Source organism: Mauremys reevesii, linkage group 3 (genome assembly GCF_016161935.1).
Source record: "Mauremys reevesii isolate NIE-2019 linkage group 3, ASM1616193v1, whole genome shotgun sequence".
Lineage (NCBI taxonomy): Eukaryota > Metazoa > Chordata > Testudines > Geoemydidae > Mauremys > Mauremys reevesii.
In genome coordinates this window covers 202978341-203005145 of record NC_052625.1, presented here as the reverse complement: position 1 = coordinate 203005145, position 26805 = coordinate 202978341, and the positions used below count along the sequence as shown (strand labels likewise).

The window sequence follows — 26805 nt, the reverse complement described above, 5'->3', positions numbered from 1 at the left end:
CTGGCAGGTTTTGAGGGTTGTCCCCTTGCCATCTTCACAGCCAGCTCTCTTCCTGAATTCACCAGTGTTCAGTCTACCCAGAGCAGGCCTGGTTTCTAGTCACAAGCTCCCATCACATGACCCATGGTGGTCGTCACTCCACCTGGGAAAGCAGACTGCACTTGGCATAGGGGAGCCTGATCCTCAACTCTCTTAAAAGAGCCAGCTCATCCTGGGGCATTTCTTAAGTGCCAAACTGAACTCAAGCAACTGGCACTCAGTTGGGAGAAAAGGGCTCTTTGCTAAAGATTGAAAGCAGCCCTATGCCCCTTCAATGAAGTCCATCTCACTGGCCAAAACAGGGCAGACGAGATTTACTATCTGATATTTCCCAGGTAAAAAGACAAGCAGGGGAAAAACGTGTAAAACAAACCAAACCTCACAGGTCACCCTCACCACTACCACACAGGAGGAGGTGCAAGCTGTGGGCGAGGGAGCTTTAGCCCCCGACTGCTGCTTCACTTCTATGCAGGGCTGGGGAGCATGTTTAATTAGCCGCGACAGCCACACCAGACACCTGGCAATCTGTGCCGCGAGCTGCTTCGGGGAAGATGACAACACCGGAGGTGCTGGGATGAGTCAGATTCCAGCCTCCGCACTGGCTACAGAGCGAGGGGATTATTTTCATCCCAATAGCTGCTTGGCTGTTCTCTCTTCCATGTGCTCAGTGTTCCAAGCCCCTAATGGATCTGGGAGCCCAATAAGAAACTTGTAACATCCAGGACGGGCTCCTCTCCATAGCCTGTGTCCGTCCTGCAACCCTGGGCTGGGATTGCGGCTTGCACAGCTTTAATCTAGCTAGTCTTGGGTACTGGAGCAGTGAAGCTATAGCCACACCTATAGACACAGCCAACGTGTCAGAGATTGGACCTAGCCGGCTCTTCAGGCAGTGACAGTCAGGCCTGACTCCACTCCCATCAGTGGTGTGAACTAGGCATCTGTGAGAGGAAAAGCACCCTATCTGAGCAGCACTACAGGGGTGGGAGGCACAGGTGAGGGTTCGAGTCCTAGTTCAACCACCTACTTGTGGCATGAGCAAGTCACTATGTTAGAAAGATGCTATTGTGGTTCAAGCATTTGACCAAGCCTAAAAGAACCAGATTCAGTCTCTGGTCTCCTGCGGCATGTCACTTACTGATCCTTTTGGTCTCAATTACCCATCTGTAAAATGGGGACTATACTCCCCCCCCCCGCCGCCCCTCCTCTCTCTCTCACACACACACATTATCTGGCTTGTCTATTTAGACTGTAAATTCTTCAGGGCAGGGATTGGCTCTTATGCCACAGACAGCACCTAACACAATGGGGCCCTGATCACAGCGAGGGGACTGAAGACAGGACTGTAATACGGACAATCCTTGGGTTCAGTTTATCCCTCTAGAATTAGGACAATCATTTCCCTGCCTCACAGGGAAGGAGGAATTCTCCCCCGCAGGGGAGCCCCCTGGCCCATGCACCCAGCTATGCTCAGCCACACAGCCAGCACCCTAAGGAGCTAGGCTGCATGGACTGGGGGCATCCACCTTGGGCACATGGGCTCCACTTCCAGAGGGCCCTCTATATCCGTGGGGAAGAGGGCAGAAGGAAACAACAGGGGGCACCTCAGAGCAAATCCACTGAACAGCTGGCAGTGGGGGGGATGGGAGCAAGCTACCAGGGGTTCTGCATTTTTGCTTTCGTCACGGCAGCCATCCACATTCCTGGTGAGCTATTTCTGGGCTCTGCTTTGAATGCCAGTGAGTGGAGAGAGGCATGAAAAGCTGCAGCATCTCCAGCGGGCAGGTGGCAGCAGACGTTCCCAGGCAGGGGCTAGTGGGGAGAGGGTTACGGCTGCTTTAGAGAGAAATCTCTTTCCCTCTCTGTACAGATACACATTTTTCCCTTTAAACTATTGAAGTCACCTGTCAGCGGTCGCCCACCCTGCTTTGACGAGTCAGAGTTAAACACAGATTGGGTCTAACAGCAGAGCTCCTTCCCAGGAGCTGCGGCCTGTCAGACTTACGCAGCTGTCAAACCCCTGGCGCTGCCAGAAAGCAGCCGATCCCACGAGGAATCTAACCGAGGGGATCACATCAATGGGCTCCAGAGAACCTGCCATTCTAGACACGCTAGGGGCAGGAAATGCGCCTGGAGGACCCCAAAGTGAGCGCCAGTGAAACGGGGCCACCTCTGGAGTGGAGGACGGTCACTGAGCAGCAGGCAGCGGAGAGGAAACTTGGGGCAAAAACATCTGCTCTTTCTGCAGCGTGATGGGAGATGGAACAGCCATGTCATCCCATTAATTTACACAGCCAACCCCCATCTTCCCAGACTGACCTGTTTGACTCCGAATCCAACCACACCTCCTATGGGATCAAAGCGCACACAGCCCAGAAGCTTAGGACAGCATTTAGTGACCTTACGCTGAGAGGCGCCCAGCTCTGCAGCCTTACAAATAATGGATGGCGGGAGGGAGAAGGAATGATAAAAAAAAAAACCCTAATCCCATCAGCCAGCTGTGATTGCCTTTAGTAAGCAAATCATGATGGCCCCTCTGAGCATGCTTGGATCCTGCTGGCCTAGTACCTAGCTCATTAACATTCACAGAGGTTTGCCCTTGGGTGTGCCTAATCCTCTGGACTCAGGAGGCGAACCCCCCAGGGGGACTGGAGATGAGTTTTTAAAGACACAGGCACAGGATAGAAAGCAGAAGGCGAGTGGCTCTGCTGAAAGGGGCCCTGACCCAAAAGGACTCCATTCTGCAGGAGCTCGACAGCTTCCATTTCCCCCACGCAATCCAAAGGCCATCGCTGCATAGGAAAGCACTGAACAAACGCAATCACTTTAGGGTTGCCAACTTTCGAATCGTGCAAAACTGAACACCCCTGCCCCGCCCCTTCTCTGAGGCCACGCCCCCTGCTCACTCAATCCCCCCTCCCTCTGTCGCTCGCTCTCCCTCACCCTCACTCACTTTCACCGGGCTGGAGCAGAGGGTTGGGATGTAGGAGGGGGTGAGGGCTCCAACTGGGGATGCGGGCTCTGGGGTGGGGCCAGGGAAGAAGGGTGTGGGAGGGGGCTCCGGGCTGGGGCAGGGGGTTGGGGTATGGGAGGGGTTGAGGGCTGTGGCTGGGGGTGCGAGCTCTGGGGTGGGGCTGAGGATGAGGGGTTTGGAGTGCACAAGGGGGTGAGGGATCTGGCTGGGGATGCAGGCTCTGGGGTGAGGCCAGGGATGAAGGGTGCAGGAGGGGGCTCAGGGCTGGGGCAGGGGGTTGGCGTGTGGGAGGGGGCTCAGGATGGGGGCTGGGGGCTCCAGCCGGGCGGCACTTACCTCAGGTGGCTCCAGGAACCAACCGGCATGTCTGGCTCCTAGGCGGAGAGGCCAGGAGGCCTTGTGTGTTGCCTGCGGCCACAGGTGCCACACCCGCAGCTCCCACTGGCCGCAGTTCCCAGTCCATGGGAGCTGTGGAGCCGGCACTTGGGGCAGGGCAGTGCGCAGAGTCCCGGTGGCCACCCCTATGCCTAGGAGCTGGATGTGCTGGCTGCTTCCAGGAGTCAGGGCTGGTAGGGAGCCTGCCTTAGTCCACTGCACTGCCGACCAGACTTTTAACAGCCCGGTCAGCAGAACTGACTGGAGCTTCCAGGGTTCATTTTTGACAACCAGATGCCTGGCAACCCTAGATGACCTCCCTCTAGGCTCACACACCAGGGCTTGAACCCACGACCTCCAGTGGTAACAGCATGAGCTACAGAATCAAGGCTCCAATGGCTTGGAACTGCAACAACTCGCAGATCCTCACCAAAGGGGACCTGTAACACTCATTCACCAGTGGGTTTCGCAAACCCTGGCCCGGTTCATCACCCCCATTACCAGGCCTTGTCATAAATAAACAGATCAGGGTTAAGGTCTCTTTACCTGAAATCTCTGTGGAATTTGCAATTGTGTGTTAGATCTAAATGACAGGCCTGTACAGTGGGCTTGGCTAGCACAATTCCAATTATCATGCCTCAGCCCTCAACATTTCTCTGCTTTATCCATTCCCCCTGGCCATTTTGTATAGGAACCTATGTGCTGCAAAGGTAATCCAACATGTGCTGTGTATGAGTCTTTATCCCCCTCTAGTGGCTAATCCGTGTAAGAGGGTAAAGTCTACTACAACGGCTCGCTCTTGGAATTACTCCTTCAGCTCAAACCGTACAGACTCATGCTTTTTAGCTCTGTAGTTCTGCTGCTGGTCTGCAGCCAGTGCCAGGGCAGCGTGCAGAGACATTTGAGTCCTGATTCTCCTCTCATTCACACTGGTGCACCTCAGGAGTAGCTCTGAGTGGAGTCACACCAGAAGAATCAGGGCCTCTGACTCAGCCAGCTGCTGAACCCACACAGCGAGGCAAGAGTGAGCAGGGATTGATGGGGAACAGTCACATTCACGGCAGCTGCAAAGCTTCCCCTGAGTTGCCGTAGGGTTTCTGGGCTCCCCACAGCCCCAGAAGAGCAGGGAAATCACTAGGGATGCTGTCATAAACATACAGCCAAGGGTAGCATAAAATCCCTCCTTTACCTGTAAAGGGTTAAGAAGCTCAGATAACCTGGCTGGCACCTGACCAGAAGGACCAATGGGGAAAGAAGATACTTTCAAATGGGGAGGGGCGGAAAGACTTTATTTTTGTGCTCTGCGGGTGTTCTCTCAGGAGACAAAAGGGAGAGACCAAGCAAATAATCCAGTTCCTACTGAAATGATACATCTAATATTACAGAAATTGTAAGTAATAGCAAGGAAATGCATTAGCTTATCTTTTGTTTTAGCTTGTGAATTTTCCATATGCTAATAGGGACATTTATTCCCGTTTGTTTTTTTTTTTGAGGGGGGTGTTGGTTGGGTTTTTTGTAACTTTAAAGTTTTGCCTAGAGGGAAATCCTCTGTGTTTTAACTCTTATTACCCTGTAAACTTACCTTCCATCCTGATTTTACAGAGGTGTGTCTTTCACTTTTTATCCTTATAACAAAAGTTCTGTTTTTTTAAGAATCTAATTGGGTTTTTAGTGTCCCCAAAACCCAAGGGTCTGGTCTGTGCTCACCTTGGTTACTCTCAAGCCTCCCCAGGAAAGGGGGTGAAGGGGCTTGGGGGGATATTTTGGGGAAACAGGAACTCCAAGTGGTCCTTTTCCTGAATCTTTGTCTAACTCACTTGGTGGTGGCAGCATACTGTCCAAGGACAAGGAAGAATTTGTGCCTTGGGGAAGTTTTTAACCTAAGCTGGTAGAAATAAGCTTGGGGATCTTTCATGCAGGTCCCCACATCTGTACCCTAGAGTTCAGAGTGGGGAGGGAGCCCTGACAGATGCTCTCTCCAATCACATGACACTGGAAAAAGCCATTGGCTCCCTGTATTTCTCTGAACCATTCCATTCCAGGGAACGTCCCTATACCCAGCTCCCCTTTCACTTACACCACTGTAATCCTATTGATTTTGATGGAATGACTCCCAATTTACACCCACGAGTAGAATCGGGCGCCATATTTTAACCTTTTCAAAGCTCAAACATGGTGCTTCTAAAGCACCTGACATCCAAGGCTCTCAAAGTGCTTTATAGACACTCATTGGTGAGCTGCCAGTTAGTTACACCTGTCTGAGGTAGTTCAGTGTTATCCCCGTTTTCCAAGTGGGGAAACTGAGGCACAGAGCAGCAATGTGACTTGTCCAAGGTCACCCAGCAGAACTGGGACTCTCCCAGAACAGCCAAAGCCCCAGCGTTCAATCAGGCTCTTCAGTCCTAATTATGCAGTTGCTGATGACTCAGAATCTGTCCTCAAGAGATTTTAAGTTTTTAATTAAAACACTTTTTGAATGAATTTGCTTCTTCGATTTCCCTGGAAAACAGAGAAATTCTCAGGGACCCAGAGCAGCTCAGTTTGATCCACACAAAGATCCTCATTAGAGAGGGAACTTCGTTATCCCTGGTCTACTGAGCAGCCATCACCGTGACACCATAAAGGGCAAACAGGCCTTAAAGGGACATTAGTGCAGTATGGAAGTTCTATAGGAGAACACTTAACTAATAGGAAGGTGCCATCTTGACTCAGAGGGTAGGTCTAACACAGCAACTAGACAGTTGTAGCTGGCCCGTGCCAGCTGACTCGGGCTTGCAGGGCTCGGGCTGCGGGGCTGTTTCACTGCTGTGCAGATGTCAGGGCTTAGGCTGGTGCCCAGGATCTAGGACCATGCGAGGTGGGAGGTTCCCCCGGAAGTCTAGGCAGCAGTGAAACAGCCCCCAGTCAGCCAGCACGGCCCAGCCCTCTTTTTTCCTTTGGTGCATAGACTTACCCTGAGACACTTGGGCTGGTGTCAGCACTGGTGGGTGGAGGAATCAAATAGCCCCCCGGCAATGTTTTTATTATTTGGATTGACAGTAGCACCTGGAGTCCTCAACCAAGATCAGGGCTCCAATGTGCTAGGTGCTGTACAAACATGGTGGGAGACAGTCTCTGCCCTAAAGCGCTTACAGTCTATAGAGACAACGGAATTGCCATTATTCCCCTTTAACAGGGAACTGCGCCACCGAGATTAAGGGCACCGGAGGGGTTTGTTGGAGGAAGTTTGCTGGCACCGAAGATGAGCAGGAGCACCGGAGACTCGCTGCCAGACTGGAACTCTGCCCAGGACTCCTGAAGTCTGAGTGTAGATGCATTGCTCAGTGTCTGCCCTTTTGTATTGTGGTACCGCTGGGCCTGTGCGGCCTCATGTTGAATGTAACCCTGTTTTACCGCTCCCCCAATCTTCTCCCCTGTTGTTTTTCTCCATGCATCCCTCTAAATAAATATTTCCCTATCCTGTATTCACTGTACTATTCCAGGGTGCATGTGTTACTCCAGGGGGTTGGAACAGGTGTCCTTGGGGTGGAAGGGACTTTCCCTGTGCACGCCTTTTCTTGGCCAGAGCTGCCTGCAGAGCAGACTCCAACTTGGCCACAAGGGCGCTAGAGTTACACGTCATTGTGGAATTGTCTAGGAGGGGATTTTTACACCTTCCTCTATCATCTGGCATCATCCACAGTCAGGGAGAAGCTATGGGACTAGATGGACCGCGGGTCACAGCTCCAGAAATGGGATTCACTGGTAACCGTCTCCCATTCTTCTAACAAGGCGGAGACTAGCTCGTGATATTCTATTACAAAATAACCCAGTGACCGAAGTGTCCCACACCTGACATTACTGACTGAAAAGAGGCAGGATATGAACAGAGCTAGACTGACAGGCCTGACAGAGACTCGTTTAACAATTCCACTTTGAGTCATGATAGGACGGCCCAAGCAGACAATTCATGGACCAGGATAGGTCAGACCCTACATTCACTAAGAAGAACAATGTCCCATGCCACGGGGTCTCTTATCTATACAGTGATAATACTTTATCTGTAGGTACCCTCCTCCAAGGGTCTCCAACTGCTTTCCAAAAGGTGAGTAAGTAGCATTGTTCCCATTTGACTGAGGCTCAGAGAGGTTGTTCGGAAAGTGCAGCGCTTGGAATAGAAACCAAGTCCTGTAATTCCCAGTCCCACTGCTCTAACTACTAGATAATGCTCCCTCTCTAGGGAACTTCCATGGGAACTCAGTAACACCTATTTTAACCCAGAGGCCCCTGTGCGCATCAAGGTCCCTTCAAGCTGGTCACTGTATGAACACAAAGTAAGAGACGGTCCCTGCTCTGGAGCATTAAAACATCATGTTTGACCTGTTTTAAATGATCTTGCTACAGATTCATATTAAGCTGGTACTACGCCCACCAGCGCCGTCTCTGTTTTTATTTTCCTCCTCTGTCTCAAAATCTGCTTGCTGTTCACTGCCAAACATTCTACGCTGCTAGACAGCAACCTGAGAAATGAGGTTCATTGAGTGACTGTGTTACTGGGACTCCGAGACCTGCTGGGTAAATCTGGTTCCATACAGAATTTACAGGATCACACTTTGTTTGTAAGTTCCATTTACAGTAGCTGCAGATTAGTAGATGTTTCAATACATGGTGAATCCTCTGTTATACAGTCCAGCATGTCAATGGGTTGCTTATAACCATCGATCACATCTTCTTACCGTTATGCTTATAGCCATCTAACATGCTTATAACATCTAGTCATCATTTATCAACCCTTTATAAACTTTTTGCAATGGAGCGTTAATATAAAGGGTGATTGTTTACAGTATGTATATGACCTTAAAAAAAAAAGGTGTCATTCGTGGGCAATTGTGTGCCTTGGTTTCCCTATCCGTAAGAGACCCTTTGGTGTTTTTTTGTATAAGTGAGAATTTGTCCTGGTGTCCAGGGCGAAAAGAAATCCACCCTCCTAACCCCTGTCCCCTGCCATGCTCCACCCCAGCAGTTGTTGCTTTTCAGTGGTGCTGTAAGGTGCTTTAAGATGAATGATCTAAAAGTAAAATATTACTAGAGAGGATCCCACTTCTGTAATTTGGCACGGCAAGTCACTCCTCATAACCAAAGACATGTATATTCACTGTCGCACAACAGATGCACCCTGCAATGTGAAACAGCCTAAGTTAGTCTTACCCATTTGCTATAAAATGTCAATTAAAAACAACAACGTCTTCTTACCAGAATGGTTTCCGATGGGCATGCTGATGCAGAAAGAAATGAAATAAGCCTGCACTGCCCACCAGAGCTTCGCTGGTCTCCAGATGAAATGCTAACTCTGAAATCTGCGGCCCTGATTCCTGAATGTGCCTGTACCCATCAGCTACCAGCACGTCAGTGGGCAACACAGATGTCTGTTTAGAATAGAATTAGCCTGAATACAGAGACAAGCTGCTAACACCTTGAGTTGTTCCCATTTCAGGTCCTGCACCGTAGACACTGAATGATTGAAAAGCCCTGACATGAGGAGATAGAAGCAGACATCTAATAAGCCAAGGAGCAGTGCGCTCAGAGCAACTACAGAGCATCGGGGGAAAAAAAGCTCTCCTAGCAGCTGCAAGATACTGTGGCATAATCAGGGCATGTGGAATTAGTGCCACCATGAAATGCAATCTGTCTGCACGCAAAATGATAATGTCTTACATAACTGTGAAATCAAGGGGACAAATTTACCGAGGGCCAGGATATTAGCAAGAGCTGATCCCTTCTTAGTTTGATTTAGTGATAAAATTATCACAACATGCAGGCATGTTTATGAAGGACAAGTACCAACGGTCCTGGAACTCATGGGATAGTTCTACTGTTTATAGATCTGCCTCATAAGTGAGCTTGCAGCTGCCCAGAGCCAGATATCACAGCTGTCAGATACATTGCATACATGCCGCATCAAGGGATAAAACCCAGTGCCCCTGGATTCCAGAACCTCCGCCTACCACTTGAACTGCGGCATTATTACATTGGCTGGTTAACGGTGATTATCTTGTGGAAGCCTCTGGCCACTAAAGCAGAGTGGTGCATAAACACATTAGCCAGTTAATTACAACACGACCAGCAAGCCTAGCCTGCAGGGCAATTAAAGCCACACATTTATCTTGGGCATGAATGGTGATGGGAGAACATAGAATCATAGAATATTAGGGTTGGAAGAGACCTCAGGAGGTATCTAGTCCAACCCCCTGCTCAAAGCAGAACCAGTTCTCAACTAAATCATCCCAGCCAGGGCTTTGTCAAGCCTGCCCTTAAAAACCTCTAAGGAAGGAGATTCCACCACCTCCCTAAGTAACCCATTCCAGTGCTTCACCACCTTCCTAGTGAAAAAGTGTTTCCTAATATCCAACCTAGACCTCCCCCACTGCAACTTGAGACCATTGCTCCTTGTTCTGTCATCTGCCACCACTGAGAACAGCCGAGCTCCATCCTCTTTGGAACCCCCCTTCAGGTAGTTAAAGGCTGCTATCAAATCCCCCCTCACTCTACTCTTCTGCAGATTAAATAACCCCAGTTCCCTCAGCCTCTCCTCATAAGTCATGTGCCCCAGCCCCCGATCATTTTTGTTGCCCTCCGCTGGACTCTCTCCAATTTGTCCACATCCTTTCTGTAGTGGGGGGGGGGTCCCGAAACTGGATGCAATACTCCAGATGTGGCCACACCAGCGCTGAATAGAGGGGAATAATCACTTCCCTCAATCTGCTTGCAATGCCCCTACTAATACAGCCCAATATGCCGTTAGCCTTCTTGGCAACGAGGGCACACTGCTGACTCATATCCAACTTCTCGTCCACTGTAATCCCCAGGTCCTTTTCTGCAGAACTGCTGCTTAGCCAGTCAGTCCCCACCCTGTAGCGGTACATGGGATTCTTCCGTCCTAAGTGCAGGACTCTGCACTTGTCCTTGTTGAACATCATATTTCTTTTGGCCCAATCCTCCAATTTGTCTAAGTCACTCTGGACCCTCTTCCTACCCTCCAACGTATCTACCTCTCCCCCCAGTTAGTGTCATCCACGACCTTGCTGAGGGTCCAATCCATCCCATCATCCAGATAATTAAAAAAAAAGACGTTGAGCAAAACCGGCCCCAGGACCGACCCCTGGGGCACTCTGCTTGATACCAGCTGCCAACTAGACATGGAGCCATTGATCACTACCCATTGAGTCTGATGATCTAGCCAGCTTTCTATCCAGCTTACAGTCCATTGTAGTCCAATATGACACACCCTGTGCTGATATCTCAGCATGGCGTGGGAGAGAGAGGGAAATGTGGTGACACGGCAGCGCATTGTAACAAGGGGGTTGTTTTGTCCTGCTGACTAAAGGCAATCCCAACGACTCCCCACCACGGGCTACCATGAGGAAATGCTGTCTGGGGAAGGTAGCAGATTGTTGTTGCAGGACTGGATACCAGAGACACTGGGAGCCCAACCAGGAACGTAGAGGGCAGCTGCCAGAGGGATGCTCTAAAGCTGCGTGGGACAAGATTTCAATGGGTTCACTTAGCTACTCAGTCCCGCAGGCGCTAGGCTGAATTCTAATGGAGGCCTCGAAGGAGAATGAGTTTGATGGGTCTCATTCCAGGCCCCCATTTGTCCACATCAAACACCACTGCACACTTGGGCATAATTTTCTGTGTTTGTCTGTATCTGCCCCGGGGAAAGCCACGACTGAACAGCAGGGGCCCAGCGGGTCAGGAGTGAGGGAGATCGGTAGAACTGGGGGTGGGAGGATGCTCACGAGTGGGTTGTGGGTCAGGATTGAGGGGCATTAGCAGAGCTGGCAAGGGGGAGGGGTGTCCAGGCAGAAGTGTAGTTGGGGGCAGCGTGTGTGTGTGTGTGTGTGTGTGTGTGTGTGTGTGTGTGTGTGTGTGTGTGTGTGTGTGTGTGTGTGTTTCTTTCTTACTATGTGTTCCATTCTATGCATCTGATGAAGGGGGCTGTAGCCCATGAAAGCTTATGCTCAAATAAATGTGTTAGTCTCTAAGGTGCCACAAGTACTCCTGTTCCTTTTGCAGATACAGACTAACACAGCTGCTACTCTGAAACACGTATATAATGTTGACCGGCAATGGCTAGCTCACAGACAGGATAACTGACTTACTACTAGGAGCAGTTAGGGGAGATCTTCTTTGGTTCAAGGGTCAGAGGCCTGTGGGTTGGAAACAATGGCCAGGGTTCTAGCCCCCAGATCTATGGGGTGTTTGATTTGTATAACTGTATCTTATCTGCTGCTCATAACAGCAGCTGCATTAACACCCTCAGGAGTGCAAGAAGCTGGTCACCCCTCTTGCTTGTCACGCAGCTGTCCTGACTCTTCAGATTTTTCCCCGTAGAGACTGCAGGACTGAACAAGGCCAAGGTGATGCTGGTTGGGATGACACAAGCCTCTCCTCCATCGAAGACATCTGCCCCACAGCTCTGTAGTCAGCCTCCATGACTGGGGAGAGACAGAAGAAAGCATTTTTCTCCACCATCTCCAGCTCCCTCTTCCTCGAGGAGGCCTTAATCCCAGTGACCCCTTTCTTTATCACCTCCTGGCTGGATTGTGATAACTCTGTCTGAGGCAAAAGGTGGAAGCAACGCAGAGGATGCAACTTATACAGAATATAGTGTCCGACCTCCTCAGCACGCTGGCCCTCCTTCAGCACATCACCCATGTCCCCTTCCCAGTTCTCTTGTTGCTAATTTGAAGCCCTCAGTCCCAACTTTCAAAGCTATCGACAGCTACACCAGCAACCACATCTCCATCCATGGCAGCTGCTCTCTTCTGCGACAGTGCAGCTCACAGAGTCTAGGACAAAGCATGTGAGAGCCTGAGACAAAGTACTCTTGGGTGGGGGTGTCAGTTGCAGAGAGATCAGAATTACCCAAAGAGTGATGGCATTTAGAGCATGCTACAGGACCCTCCCTTCTGACCAAGCTTAAGACCATAAGAACGGTCATACTGGGTCAGACCAACGGTCCATCAAGCCCAGTGTCCAGTCTTCCAACAGTGGCCAATGCCAGGTACCCCAGAGGGAATGAACAGAACAGGTAATTATCAAGTGATCGATCCCCTGTCGCCCAGTCCCAGCTTCTGGCAAACAGAGGCTAGGGACACCTTCCCTGCCCAGCCTGGCTAATAGCCACTGATGGGCCTATCCTCCATGAACTTACCTAGTGCTTTTTTGAACCCTGTTATAGTCTTGGCCTTTACAACATCCTCTAGCAAGGAGTTCCACAGCTTCTGCACCTTAGCAAGAAGCAGATCTACCTACAACATATGCATACACACATCACCTACCACAACAGGGCCCCGATTGTGTTTGATCTTGGTCATAGTAGATCACAAGCTAAATGAGTCAGAGTCACAGTGTTGCAAAAAAAAAAAAAAAAAAAAAGCAAACGTTATTCTGGGATGTATTAGCAGGAGTGTTGTAAGCAAGACACAAGAAGTAGTTCTTCTGCTCTACTCTGTGCTGATTAGGCTTTAAATGGAGTATTGTGTTCTGGGTACCGCATTTCAGGAAAGTAATGGACAAATTGGAGAAAATCCATAGAAGAGCAACAAAAAATGATTAAAGGTCTAGAAAATAACCTATGAGAGAAGTTTGAAAAAATTGGGTTTGTTTCTTCGGGAGAAGAGAAGACTGAGAGGGGACAAGAACCTTTTATGTTGTTGAAAACTCTTAAAAGGAAGAGGGAGAAAAATGGTTCTTGTTAACCCAATGGGCTTAAATTGCAGCAAGGGCAGTTTAGGTTGGACATTAGGAAAAACTTCCTAATTGTCTGGGTAGTGAAGCACTGGAATAAACTGCCGAGAGAGGTTGTGGAATCTCCCTCATTGGAGATTTTTAAGAGCAGGTTGGACAAACCTCTCAGGGATGATCTAGATAATACTTAACCCTGCCATGAGTGCAGGGGACTGGACTAGATGACCTCTCAAGTCCCTTCCAGTCCTATGCTTTTATAACACCTCTAGATGCTACTGTACTACAAACAGTAAGGTGAAGAGCAGAACCCTCTGACGTTCACTACAAACCTCACTATGCAGATTTCCAGGTGCAGCGTTAAGATACAGCAGCAGGAGCAACAGAAAGCCCTAAAGTGGATGGAACCAACCCCCTTGTTCTGAAGTGCAGCTGGAGGCTGGTCCAGCCTCGGCCTATGGCGATGCTGTCACAACACACAATGCTGTGTCTCTCAATAGATGTCGTTTCTGTTGGGATATGTAGGGGTTAAGCAGAGACCTGGGAAACCACTGGTGTGCAGACATGGTATGGGGAGTAGAGGCACAAGCAGGCACCACTTCTGCGCTTGATAGATAAAGTGCAGGAACCTCTGTGCACTTGATAGATAAAGTGCTACCCCTCTCCCTTCCCTTCTCCTTGCTAAGGATTGATAAGCGTTCCAGCTGCATAAGGAATATGGGGATCTAGAGGATACCTATCTTCCCCCATCCCTTCTTTCCCAGCTACTGTACGTAAACAAGCTCAGGGTCATGGCCCCTTCCTCCCTTCCCTGCAAAGTGCTGCTCCAGGGAATTTGTGGCTGCAATTGTAAAAAAAAAACCTTTTACTTTACAGCATTTGAAGACATCTGTAGAATATGCTAACAGTAATCAGGGGCAGGGATAATTATATTCAGTATATAGCTATTAATATTCATTGTATGGGTGTTCATATTACTCAAGTGGTTTGGGGGTGTGGTAGTGATTGTAGATATTTACATACTAACTTAGATAAAAAGAGTAACTAATTTGACAATTGGGTTGAGGGGAACAAGTACTGCAGTAAAGAAGCCCGTCTACTCAATCCACCTGTGGGTCAGCCTGCTCATTCTCTAACTGTTTCCCCATGGAAGGTGAGCTCGGGATCCCCCAAACCTGTGGGGAGCAGGAGGAGACAGGCCGGCTCACCCTTCCCTGAACAGCAATCTGGGATTGATCAGTTGGGTACAGGTCTGTTGTGCCACCGAGAACTGCAGCCAACAGGCCCTAATTCTAGTTATGTCAAGGCCCATTTATAATGCGGTGGCAGTATAAGGTGGCTTTAAAATAGGTGGAAACAGCCCCCCCCTCCTGGTCACGGCCCTGCTCTCAGGCCCCCAGTATAGTGTGGGGTTCCTGGGTGTGGCAGCAGTGTGCTGCACTATGGCTATTCTCTGCTTCCCATGCCTATATGGGGCTGCAGCAATGAGAAGGGACGTGACAATAGCTCTTGGGGTGCCCTGACTTGGGGCCCTCCATAGCCCCAAAATACAGGGAGTGCAACGGTGACTGAAAGCCACCTTCACCCCAAGCACAGGAATGATCACGGAGAGTCTGGCTCTGCAAGAGCGACAGGACTGTGCAAACTCCATAGGGTCACTTCACAAGGGCTCCTGCACAGTGCGAGTCAGTTTCATTCATCTGTCAGTTTCGTTTTGAGTTTCCCCTGAAAAACCCCACTTGCATCCTGGCTGGCCCACGTGTCACCCAGACCGTCTGGGGAACAGCAAAGCCTTCCATTCTCAGCTGGGTGGTAATTATAAACACCTGGGAGGAGCTACGGCTAGCCCCACCCCCAGAAGTACCCCTCCTCCATTGCCTGGGACACTGCCATCCCGTGCAGACTCCCTACAGACCACAGCTAAAAACCCCTTGAAGCCAGGGATGGAAAAGGCCCATCAGATCACTGCTGCGCCCTACACCCCATATTCTCCTGTGCTCTGTCCAGTCTGGTCTCTGAAGCCCCAAGCAAGGGTGCTTCCATCATTTCCCTTGGGACACAGCTCACAGTCAAGCTGCTTTTCCAGATAGTCCAACATTTTCCTGTTCTTATTGGCGTCAGATCTAACGCCAAGGTACCAGTGCTGACAACAATCTCCTGCCCAGCAAACACACAGTTCTTCCAGACAGCAGATGGAAACTCCTGTGGTTTTCTCTTTTAACGCCTTCACCTCTGAATTTTTTTCCCCCCCAACTTCATAAAGAACACACACCATTTGCCAGTCTTAAGCGCAATGTTTTACTGACACACCATATTCTGGGGCTGGAGGGAGAAAGGGCAGGGAAAACTGGACTGCTGCAGGTTTCAGAGGGGTAGCCGTGGTAGTCTGTATCAGTAAAAGCAACAGAGTCCTTGTGGCACCTTAGAGACTAAGAAATGTATTTGGACATAAGCTTTCGTGGGCTAGAACCCACTTCATCAGATGCATGGAGTGAAAAATACAGTAGGCAGGTATATATACACACACTACAGCACATGAAAAGACGGGAGTTGTCTTACCAAGTGGGGGGTCAGTGCTAACAAGGCCAATTCAATTAAGGTGGACATGGCCCATTCCCAACAGTTGACAAGAAGGTGTGAGTATTAGCAGAGGGAAAAATTACTTTTTGTAGTGATTCTAACAGACCCTGGGAGACAGCCCCCCAACCTGAAGCAAATACTCAGCAGCAGCCACACAACAAAAACACTAACCCAGGAACCAAACCCTGCAACAAACCCCATTGCCAACTCTGTCCACATATCTATTCAAGTGACATCATCATAGGACCTAATCACATCAGCCATACCATCAGGGGCTCGTTCACCTGCACATCTACTAATGTGATATATGCCATCATGTGCCAGCAATGCCCCTCTGCCATGTACGTTGGCCAAACCAGACAGTCTCTACACAAAAGAATAAATTGACACAAATCAGACATCAAGAATTGTAACATTCAAAAGCCAGTACGAGAACACTTCAATCTCCCTGGACATTCAATAACAGACTTAAAAAGTGGCAATTCTTCAACAACAAAAACTTCAAAAAACAGACTTCAGCAAGAAACTGCAGAACTGGAATTAATTTGCAAACTGGACACCATCAAATTGGGCCTGAATAAAGACTGGGAGTGGTTGGGTCATTACAAAAAATAATTCCCTCTGGCCTCGTTAGCACTGACCCCCACTTAGTAAGGCAACTCCCATCTTTCCAGGTGCTGTTATACTGCTTACTGGATTTTCCACTCCGTGCACCTGATGAAGTGGGTTACAGCCCACAAAAGCGTATGCCCAAATATATTTGTTAGTCTCTAAGGTGCCACAAGGACTCCTCATTGTTTTGACTGCTGCAGTTGCCACATTGCCTGCACCAGGCAAAACTATGGGGTATCTTATTGCTTCTCGCATGCCTAGACCAGACAGACAATACTCAACAGGAGGGAGCAACCCTTAAGGTACAAGGCAAGCAAAAAAAAAAAAAAAGAGAGGTTAAGTCCTTTCTCCCTTCACCTTCCTTCCCACATCCCCTGCCATGTGCTGCCACTAGTGCAAGCAGCTGCAGCTCCCCCCCTACCTGTCATTGCTGCTCTCGAGAGCCGGGTTCACACTGCAAGACTGGTCCCGAAGTTCAGTCCAGCCTAGGCAGGGAGGGAATCCGTGTGGGCGTCTCTCTCCCCACAGTCTGGCTGGCAAGTCCCGAGAAAACCACCGACACTTCTGCTGCCCCACGATCAGTCAGGAAAGAGCCCCTCTCTGAAGAGTCAGCAGCAGCAAAACAAGAGTGAGAAACGTTTAATTAAGTTACTTGGTGCGTCGGCTGCCTCGTTCTTTTCCCAAGTCACGCAGACAGCCCCAGCCGCGCAGTTTCCTTTTTAAACAGGAGCGATGAGTAATAACCCCTGCCCAGAGCACAGCCTCGGCGGGAGGAAAGAGAACAGTGACTTGAATTGAAGCAGAGATCCCTGAAGGCCCATTTACCAGCAACGGGGCGGCCAAGCCTACAGCTTTCTTTCAGGCACTTTGGACCTCCAGCAAGACAGCAGCCTGGAATGATAAAATCATCATTTGTCCTGACCAACAGGTGACTGGCAAGCAGAGGGAACTGAGACAGTTAGGAGACGGGGAAAGGGGTCCAGCTCCCTCCTTTCTCAGACAGGTTCCTCCCTGGTCTGACTGCTCCTTCCTTCCTCCCCCCCTCTGCCTGACACACTCACAGCTGTTTCCATGGACACCAGTAGCTGCCACAGAAACCGCAGCAGGGACTTCAGACATCAAGAAATCCACCCCTCCATCTGTCTATTGCTCCGTCCTTCCTGCAGGAGAGAGGTGGCTTCCCAGCGGGGAGCCTCCCACTGAAGTCTGGAGAGTTTTGCCATCAGACTTCCGCAGGAGTAGGACTGATTCCCCTAATTTGTCTAGCAGTAACAGGGAAGAGGAATGGCCCAGAGAGAGAGAGAGACACACACACACACACACACACACACACACACACACACCAGCTCTGGAGAAACAGGAACGGGAAGCTTCAAGTTTCCTGGAGGGGAAGTGGGGGTGGACAGATATCAACCGCAGCTGGGCTCAGCAGAACAGTCAGGTGGTGCCTGGGAAGTAACTGGTGTGAGGAAAGCAACTGAGCTTTCAACAGGTGGAGAGATTATTTGTGATTATTACAGCACTGGGGTCATCACTGCCAGGGGCGGCTCTAGAAATTTCGCCGCCCCAAGCAGGGCGGCACGCCGCGGGGGGTGCTCTGGCGGTCGCCGGTCCCACGTCTCTGGGGAACCTCCTGCAGATGTGCCTGCGGAGGGGCCGCTGGTCCCACGGCTCCGGTGGAGCATCTGCAGGCACGCCTGCGGGAGGTCCACCGGAGCCGCCTGCCACCCTCCCGGCAACAGGCAGAGCGCCCCCCGCGGCATGCCACCCCAAGCGCACACTTGGCGCGCTGGGATCTGGAGCCGGCCCTGATCAGTGCTACAATAATCAGGGTTGGATATTAGGAAACACTATTTCACTAGGAGGGTGGTGAAGCACTGGACTGGGTTCCCTAGGGAGGTGGTAAAATCTCCATCCTTAGAGGTTTTTAACACCTGGCTTGACAAAGCCCTGGCTGGGATGATTTAGTTGGTGTTGGTCCTGCTTTGAGCAGGGGGTTGGACTAGATACCTCCTGAGGTCCCTTCCAACCCTGATATTCCATCAGTCTGATTTTGGAACTAAATGGCAACAGTGGGGTTAGACTCAAGGCCAGAAGTGACTATCACAGGGGTCAGCAACCTTTCAGAAGTGGTGTGCTGAGTCTTCATTTAGTCACTCTAATTTAAGGTTTTGCATGCCAGTAATACATTTTAATGTTTTTAGAAGGTCTCTTTCTATAAAAGTCTATAATATATAACTAAACTATTTGTGACAAAGTTCCTCCTCTACCTTGGTGGGTCCTGTGCTTATTGGTGGATTTGCTCACCTCACAGATTCACCCTGTGGGTCAGGAAACAGCCCAGAGACCTTCCCCTCTGGTAGAAGCCACAGTCTAGGTCAATTCCTCTTGTGTCTGATCAGGAGTTGGGAGGTTTAGGGGGAACCCAGGCCCACCCTCTACTCTGGGTTCCAGCCCAGGGCCCTGTGGATTGCAGCTGTCTAGAGTGCCTCCTGTAACAGCTGTGTGACAGCTACAACTCCCTGGGCTACTTCCCCATGGCCTCCTCCCAACACTTTCTGTATCCTCACCTCAGGACCTTTCTCCTGGTGCTTGATAATGCTTGTACTCCTCAGCCTTCCAGCAATATGTCTTCTCACACTCAGCTCCCCTTGCTCCCAGCTCCTCACATGCACACCACACACTGAAGTGAGGTCCTTTTTAAACTCAGGTGCCCTGATTAGCTAGCCTGTCCTAATTGATTCTAGCAGTTTCTTAATTGGCTCCAGGTGTCTTAATTATCCTGCCTGTCTTAATTGGTTCTAGCAGGTTCTTGATTACTTTAGTGCAGCCCCTGCTCTGGTCACTCAGGGAACAGAAAACTACTCATCCAGTGACCAGTAATATTTGCCCTCTACCAGACTCCTGTACCCCACTGGTCGGGATCTGTCACATATTGTTGTATGTAAAGTAAATAAGGTTTTTAAACTGTTTAAGAAGCTTCATTAAAATTAAATTAAAATGCAGAACCCCCCAGACCGACGGCCAGGACCCAGGCAGTGTGAGTGCCACTAAAAATCAGCTCACGTGCCACCTTCAGCACGCACATAGGTTGCCTACCCCGGACTATCATGGTCATCTGGTCTGACCTACTGCACATGGCAGGCCATAGAACCTCACCCACCCACTCCTGTGATAGAACCTGTAACCTCTGGCTCAGTTACTGAAGTCCTCAAATCCTGTTTTAAAGACTTCAAGTTACAGAGAATCCCCCATTTACACTAGTTTAAACCTGCAAGTGACTCGTGCTCCATGCTGCAGAGGAGGCAAAAAAAAAAAAAGCCGCACAGCCAGAATCTAAACCCTCTTGTTCCAAAAATGTCACTATCTTCTGAGCTAGAGAAGAATCCAGTCTGGGTCTGACATGATTAGCTGTTCTGATTCCATCCAGGAGAGGGCAGCACACACACGTATCCTATATATTACACTATAATAACCCCTATAGCTGAGGTGAGGTATTCTGACCGTCCCCCAGTTTCTACAGCAGGGAACCAGATACCACAAAGAGCCTTCAACTCTGGATCTCTTTTCTCCTAGTCCCACAGACAACAGTCCTCAAACTTGTTTGGGTTTTCAGGGCTAGTGACTCAGGCTTTTGGCTACAAGCAGGTCTCGGGCTGGGCAGTTGAGTTTCTTGGTGGACTAGATTAAGTTCTCTTGAATCAGTGCATTCCTTGGGACACGTTGAAGATGCACATGTGTCTAGAAAATGTGACAGCCCAATGAAAATGAAATGAAATGAAAGCAATACAATTATACATTGAAGATAATCTGGATGTGCAATGATTTGAATGTGCTTCATACATCTCAACATCCCTGGGAGATAGATCTGTATTAACACCCCAGTTTATAGGTGGGGAAACTGAGGCACATTGGTATGCAGCTGACTCACAGCAAATCAATGTCAGATCTGAGAACAAAACCCAAGAGTCCCAATTCTCAGAGCCCCCTGCTTTCACCAACAGACCCTATTCACTCCTTCAGCTAAGTGGACCTACAGCAAGTTCCTCTTGATACCTCAGTGACAGGCCATGGGCCTGTTTAGGGTGTCCCTAGTAGGAATGCAACCACAGGATTGGGGCACCTGTTTCCATGCGGGATACTGCTGCACTCTCTTGTGACATTGCACATGGACACAAACAGGGGCCTTCACTGGCTTGTGTGTCACAATGCAGCATCATCAGGTCCCAAATGAACTTGGGGCTCACCCATCCTGCAAGCTGCATAAGAACCACCTACACCTCAGGGCGTCCCTCTCCTTAGACTTGAGTGCCACATACAAAGGTCAGAGCCCTAGTGCGCAAGTGCTGAGAAGCCAGAAGAGATGTCCTAATGGGCTATGCCTTAGCTTTGGAGTCCCTGCATTCCTCAGAAGCACAGGCCAACTCAGCCCTTCATCCATGTGAGGCAGATAAATCAGCTCTAAGGTCCTTTAGAATGAGACCTTTGAAACCAAGGTTCTGCATGGCCATTAAAGATCCTATGGTGATTTCTGCAAGAGCAAAATCTGCTCAGTGTCTAAACCTTAAACCCTCTCCTCTCCGCTGTACTCTGTGCCTGGCTACAATGCTGCACTCCAGAGGTAGCTGCATTTCAGTAGTGCCCTGTGTATACAGAAAGGAATCTGATACACGCCATGTGTGCTTAATTTAAAGATTATCTGGAACCTCCCCAGGAGTGAGTTCTGCTCTCTCAGCCAGAGTCAGTTAAATCTTTACCCGTACAAAGGAAGAAATTCATCCCTCTTCTCTGATGTGCTTCAGGAGCTAGCAGGTTCCCCAAGGGAACATGGCCCTGGAACAGGGTCCCAGACTTTAAATATATTTACTGTATACACCAGTTTAGAGTTGCTCTAAATTATTATTTGCATCCTTCTTAAGCCACTCACACAAGAGAAAATGAAACAGAACAGAAAGCCGTCCTTGATTTACAGCTGCAGGCCACAATAATTACATCAAACAGAAGATGTGTCTTCAGTAATGAGCTCTGTAGGGCATGTAATCTGTAAGCCTGTGCATTACTGGACTAGATGCTGAGCTGGGGCATCAGTGACGCTTTAATTAAGAGAATGGAGTTACACCGATTTACCCCAGCTGCGGATCTAACTCCAACTCCACAATCTGTCCATGATTCAGTATCAAAACTGAAGGGAAGAGGGGTTGTAATTTATTTTAGAAACAAAATCCAGTTTCTATCATTGTTTTGGTTCGCCCCACTCTCCTTAGATTGTACTTTGGAATTAAAGTGAAACTGATCTGAAACAGACAATAATTCGGGGCTTTGCACAGTTTTCAATTCAGGGATGGAAGGGAGATCACCTCTCTGCTCTCACTTTCTTGTGACAGAACTTTTATGAGAGTACTGGCTGGTTCTATTTCAAACATGCCAAGCGACGGAGCTCAAGTGATCTCAGAGAGTTCCTGCTGGATGCATCTGTACTGACCTCTGTACTTTTCCATACGCATTTTCCTCAAACTAAAAAAGAATCCCATCTGGTAAAGACCCTGTGCAGCTGACTGAAACACCTTTTGGGTAGAATCTGTTAGAGATTAACACAAGCTATTAATATAGCAAATGATTTCTTAATTAACATGCTGTGCTCATTGCATCTGAGAACCCTCAGCACGATTGTTAGGATTCCCTCCAACCCAGAGAGAGCCCACTGAAAACTCCCAGTTTAAAACCACGTTGTTGTTTTTTAATGGAATGAGACAGACCTCACGCAATTCACGTTAGATGCATATTTATTCCATCAGCATAAAAAGGCACACATTGACCAAGGCGAAAAACTGCCGGTCTGAAAGTGGAACACAATTATCTAGTCCCCAGTCTGGTATCTAATTAGACTTGCTACACTTTTACAGCTGCCCATGGAAAGTAATACCCTCTTCCCAATTAATTTGTCTTCTCGGCCTGTAGCCTTTTGCAAACATTGACCAAGCCAATCTGAATGTGGTGAACACACTCAGTGGATACTGAGCTGGGTGGGCAGGACTGTAGGTCTTTAATATTAGACAAAACACTGAATTCAGCCGTCTTGCCTTTTGTCACCTTACTTTCCCAATGTGTTGCAATGAATTGCGATACAGCTCCTTTGCACTGAGATTTGGGGTAGGAATCTACATCTTCAGTGTCCAGTGCCAGAAGGGAAGGAACGGATTTGGGATTCCGTTCCATGAGCAATGTCTGAACCTCATCTTCCCGCAACTGCCCTTTATGACATTAGTGCCTCTCACGATTTCCGTGCTGGGTAAAATGTGTGCTATGTTTTGATGCAAGTCCCATGTGGTCCGTGCCAAATTTCAACACACCTACAATAGCTGGATGCAGCTACAGAGACATGCTCTCCCAACATGTTCCAATGAGTGTCATGGGGCATCCAGTCTCCTTCCTTCAATCAACCAGCCAGGAGGCTGTTGGCGGTTTCTTATCAAGTTGGAGACTTCACCTTTCCGTTATTTTTATGGCTGCACTGCACTCACCACTGAAGATGGCTAATTTACAGTCTAAGGAGCAAGTTGCACCTGTCTTTCTTTTTCAGCTCTCTCATTTTTCAAAGGTTGCCAGCTATCATCTCTTTTATTTCTTGCTAGGGTATTTCTCTCACCCGTAATCCTATCCCAGAATAGAAGGAAGGGAAAAGGCTGTAGATGCTTCAGATAGAGTGGAGATTTAACAGAATAAGGCAACTAGAAACATGCAGTTTTAAGAGGGCTCCACATCAGAGCCCTTGTACTAGTGTTTGCTCACTAAAGGCAAAATTCACCCTGCAAAGGATCAGCACAAGACCAATTAAGTCCCACTTAAACTAGGTCTCAAATGGTGAGAAGGGTCTTGTGCTGACCCACAACGAGAAGGCGAGAGCTAGAAAAGGTTGGCTTTGTAGAGTTGACCCTGAAGATCGGCACTGCCTCTCGTGAATCTAGGGTTTAGATCATATTTTTAAGTGACTGAGAGGAGAAAAGGGAAGTGGTCAAGTGCTCAGAAAAGACTGACTGAGACCCAAGAGTCAATAGGGCTTTAGACAGAAACAGAAAACCGCTTCCTTCAGTCTAAGGCCAGTCTAAGGCCTTGCCTATATTGGGGCTGCAGCCATCTATGTAGCTAAACCAGGGGTAGACAAACTATGGCCCGCAGGCTGGATCCGGATCATCAGAGCTTTGGATCTGGCCCGCGGGACTGCCACTGCCATGGCGCCGCAGGCCCCATGCTGCTCCCAGAAGCAGCCAGCACCACGTCCCTGCGGCCCCTGGGGAAGGGGGTGGGATGCAGAGGGCTCCGCGTGCTACCCTCGCCTGCAGGCACCACCCCCCGCAGCTCCCATTGGCTGGGAACGGGGAACCGTGGCCAATGGGAGCTTCGGGGCAGTTACCTGCAGGCGAGGGCAGCATGTGGAGCTCTCTGTCGTGTGTCCCCCGCCCAGGGGCCACAGGGACGTGGTGCCAGTTGTTTCCGGGGGTGAAGTGGTGCAGTGTGGCACGGGGCCAGGGCAGGCAGGCAGGCAGGGAGCCTACCCTGGCCCTGGCGCACGCCTTTGCCACCCTGGAGCCGCTCCAGGTAAGCGGCGCTGGGCTGGAGCCTGAACCCCAACCCCTGCCCTGAGCCTCCTGCTGCACTCTTCCTGCACCCCAACTCCCTGCCGCACCCCAACCCACTGCCCTGAGCCCCCTTGGTCAGCCTGCACCCCATCCCCTTGTCCTGAGCCCCTTCCTGCACACTGCACCCCTGCCCCAGCCCTACATTCATGGCCCTGCATTCAATTTCCCCACCCAGATGTGGCCCTTGGGCCAAAACGTTTGCCCGCCCCTGAGCTAAACTGAAGTAGCTGCACTAATGCAACCTCTGAAGGTAGCCTCAGTGCACTGGCCCGAACTGTGATCGGGGCCAATGCACTGAGTTTACACTAGGTATCTCCCCTGGTGCAGCTGCACAAGTGGCTAAAACCCCCAAGGTTGGCAAGGCTTTGTCTATGCTACAGAGTCTACCCCAGCACAGCTACGTTGGTGTAGCTATGCTGGCATAACCCTGTAGTGTAGACATAGCCTACGCTGACAGAAGGGATTTTTCTGTCGGTGTAGGAACACCACCTCTCCAAATTATGTTAGCTACATCAACGTAAGTGACGTTCTTCCATCAATGTAGCTGCGTCACTGTGGTGGCTACGTCAGCAAAGCTCTGCTGGTCAGGAGTGTGGGGTTTTTATACTCTGAACAAGGTAGGGAGGTTGATCAAATGTAGACCAAGCCCAAGGCTTTAGAGCTACAGATCCAGCCACGTTGGTGGATCTGGTTACAACATGGCTGATCCCGCCCCATCGTTCCATCTCCGAGTGCAGGTGAGTCTGAGCGCTGGTCTACACTGAAAAGTTACTTTGGCACAGCTCCGTCTCTCCGGGGTGTGAAAAATCCACTCCCCTGAGATGTAGCTAAAACGACCTATCCCTTGGGGTAGACAGCGCTAGGTCGACAGAGGAATTCTTCCATTGACCTAGCTAGTGCCTCTTGAAGATGTGAATTAACCGCCATGATGGGAGAACCCCTCCCAGCACTGTCGTGTCTACACTGACGGCCTACAACAGTGCACTGTGGCACTGCCACTGTGCCTCTGTAGCGGGGTAAGTGCAGACGTAGCCTCATCCTGTCTCTGACCTGGGCTTTAGTGCACCTCCAGATGAAGTGATGACCCCATCTATGGCACAAGATGGAAGTGACGTGGAGACACTTGTGTTGGAGCCAGTTCATCCCACTGTGATTTGGTCAGACTAGAAGATCCTGATGGGCCCTTCTGGCCTCAAAGTCTGTGAGCCCATGAGTAGCACAGATGGGGACCGAAGCCTGTGCTCCTACAAACTACCTTGCTGGCACTTGGATTTTGTCCTGAAACAGGAATCTTTTTAATAAGCCAAGAATTTTAGCCAGTGAGGCTCGAGTCTGTCAGGATATTTTCTAAAAGGCCAGTTCTGAAGCATCACACTCCCCATCTCTCCTAACCATCTGTATCAGGGCTTCCTGCAGCACCTCGATCAAGTCTCAGCAGCACGGGCCTCCTGTTTGATTCTGCCTCTCGCCCACACCTCAGCCAGCTCTGCATGTGGCAGCTGTAGATGCCAAGTCATTTTCCTGCCTCAGTCCTGTCTCTTACTCCCGATATCTCAGACCTCTTTGATCCTGAGCACACACCACCTGCTCTGCAGCCTTGGGCTCCTGGCATCTGCACTGAAGATAATTAGATTGTCCTTCAGAGTTTCTTTCTAATGAAGCAAATGTAATGCTGAGACACAGATAAAGAGAGCGGTTAAAGAACAGGGGAAGCAGAATGCCAGAACAGGTTGGGGTGAAGACAAAGCAGTGCGACGAGAAGTCAAAGGCATCCAAGGCTGCATGTATCTGCTGTGGGTCTCTCGCCAGCTCCACCACAAACTTCCCTGTGCGTTTCAGTTTGAGGTGGTATCCAGAACACCCCTCAGAGTCAGCCGCACAGGCCTCAGCTTGGCATGATAAAGGGAGAATTCGCTCCAACTCCAGTCCTGGTGAGAGTTTCTAAACTCCCCTTTGGCATTAGCTGAGGGCCAGGAGAGAGGAGTGGATATTTCCTGGTTTGTTCAGGATAACAAAACCCCTTCAGCCAACCCTGCAAGCAGTCACAAATTAACCCTTTCTGTTCTGTCCCCTCAAACCCATTCCACCCAAGGTTAGGGAAGCAAAAACCTAGCCCATAGGCCGCCTAAGGAACAGGTGCCTAATTCAACAGCTAGGCAAAACATTTGAGTGAACAGGTAAAACAGTGTCCAAGTGAGCTGAGAACCACAACAAAACACACGAGCATGTCAGACAAATGAACAGGTTATGAAGAATCATCTGTGTCTCCTTTCCCCCTTTCCTTTGATGGCTAGATATTTCCCCTTGTTTCATGTTGCCTGTGCCATGACTTAGCCATCCCATAATAATAATACCTAGGTCTTATCAGTAGATCTCAAAGCACTTAACAAAGGAGAGAAATATCACTGTCACCATTTTACAGCTGGGGAAACTGAGGCACAGGGAGGTGAAATGACTTTCCCCCAGTCTCCCAACAGGCCAGTAGCAGAGCTGGGAATAGGTGCCAGGTACCAGTGCTCTACCCACTAGACCACACTGCCTCCCCTAGGATAATTATTATTGGCCATTGTGCCTGCAGAGGCAGGTATGTTCCACATTGCTACAGACCAACATACAAATGCAGACTCTCAAAAAGCCCATAAACACACCAGCTGCAGAGGAACAACAAAGCTCTTCTTTACTAAATAGTAGTTACTCCTGGGGGGATTCTGTACCACTGTGCATGTGCAGAATTCATGTGCTGTGCAGAATTTCCCACACACACAGAAAATACATTCTGCTGGAAAGGCACTGCTGTTACACCTTTCACCCACAAGGGACCACTGTGGCACCAGAACAGAGCAGCTGCTCCCGGGCGGGAGC

At 49.6% G+C, this 26805-nt stretch overlaps 1 protein-coding gene across 4 annotated transcripts in view; it reads right to left on the bottom strand.

The window, feature by feature from the left end:
* EFR3B (EFR3 homolog B) overlaps positions 1-26805 on the bottom strand; it is a 172133-nt gene that overhangs the window by 130506 nt on the left and 14822 nt on the right. The window contains exons 1-2 of one of the 4 annotated variants that reach the window (XM_039529182.1): positions 18877-18938; positions 16728-16906 (exon numbers count right to left, since the gene is read on the bottom strand). In XM_039529182.1, the coding sequence (XP_039385116.1) occupies positions 16728-16734 (7 nt within the window). In that variant the 5' untranslated portion in view covers positions 16735-16906; positions 18877-18938. Of the gene's footprint in view, positions 1-16727; positions 16907-17131; positions 17311-17367; positions 17549-18876; positions 18939-26805 lie in introns of those variants that run through there. The other 3 variants (XM_039529183.1, XM_039529184.1, XM_039529185.1) reach the window with 3 other exon arrangements.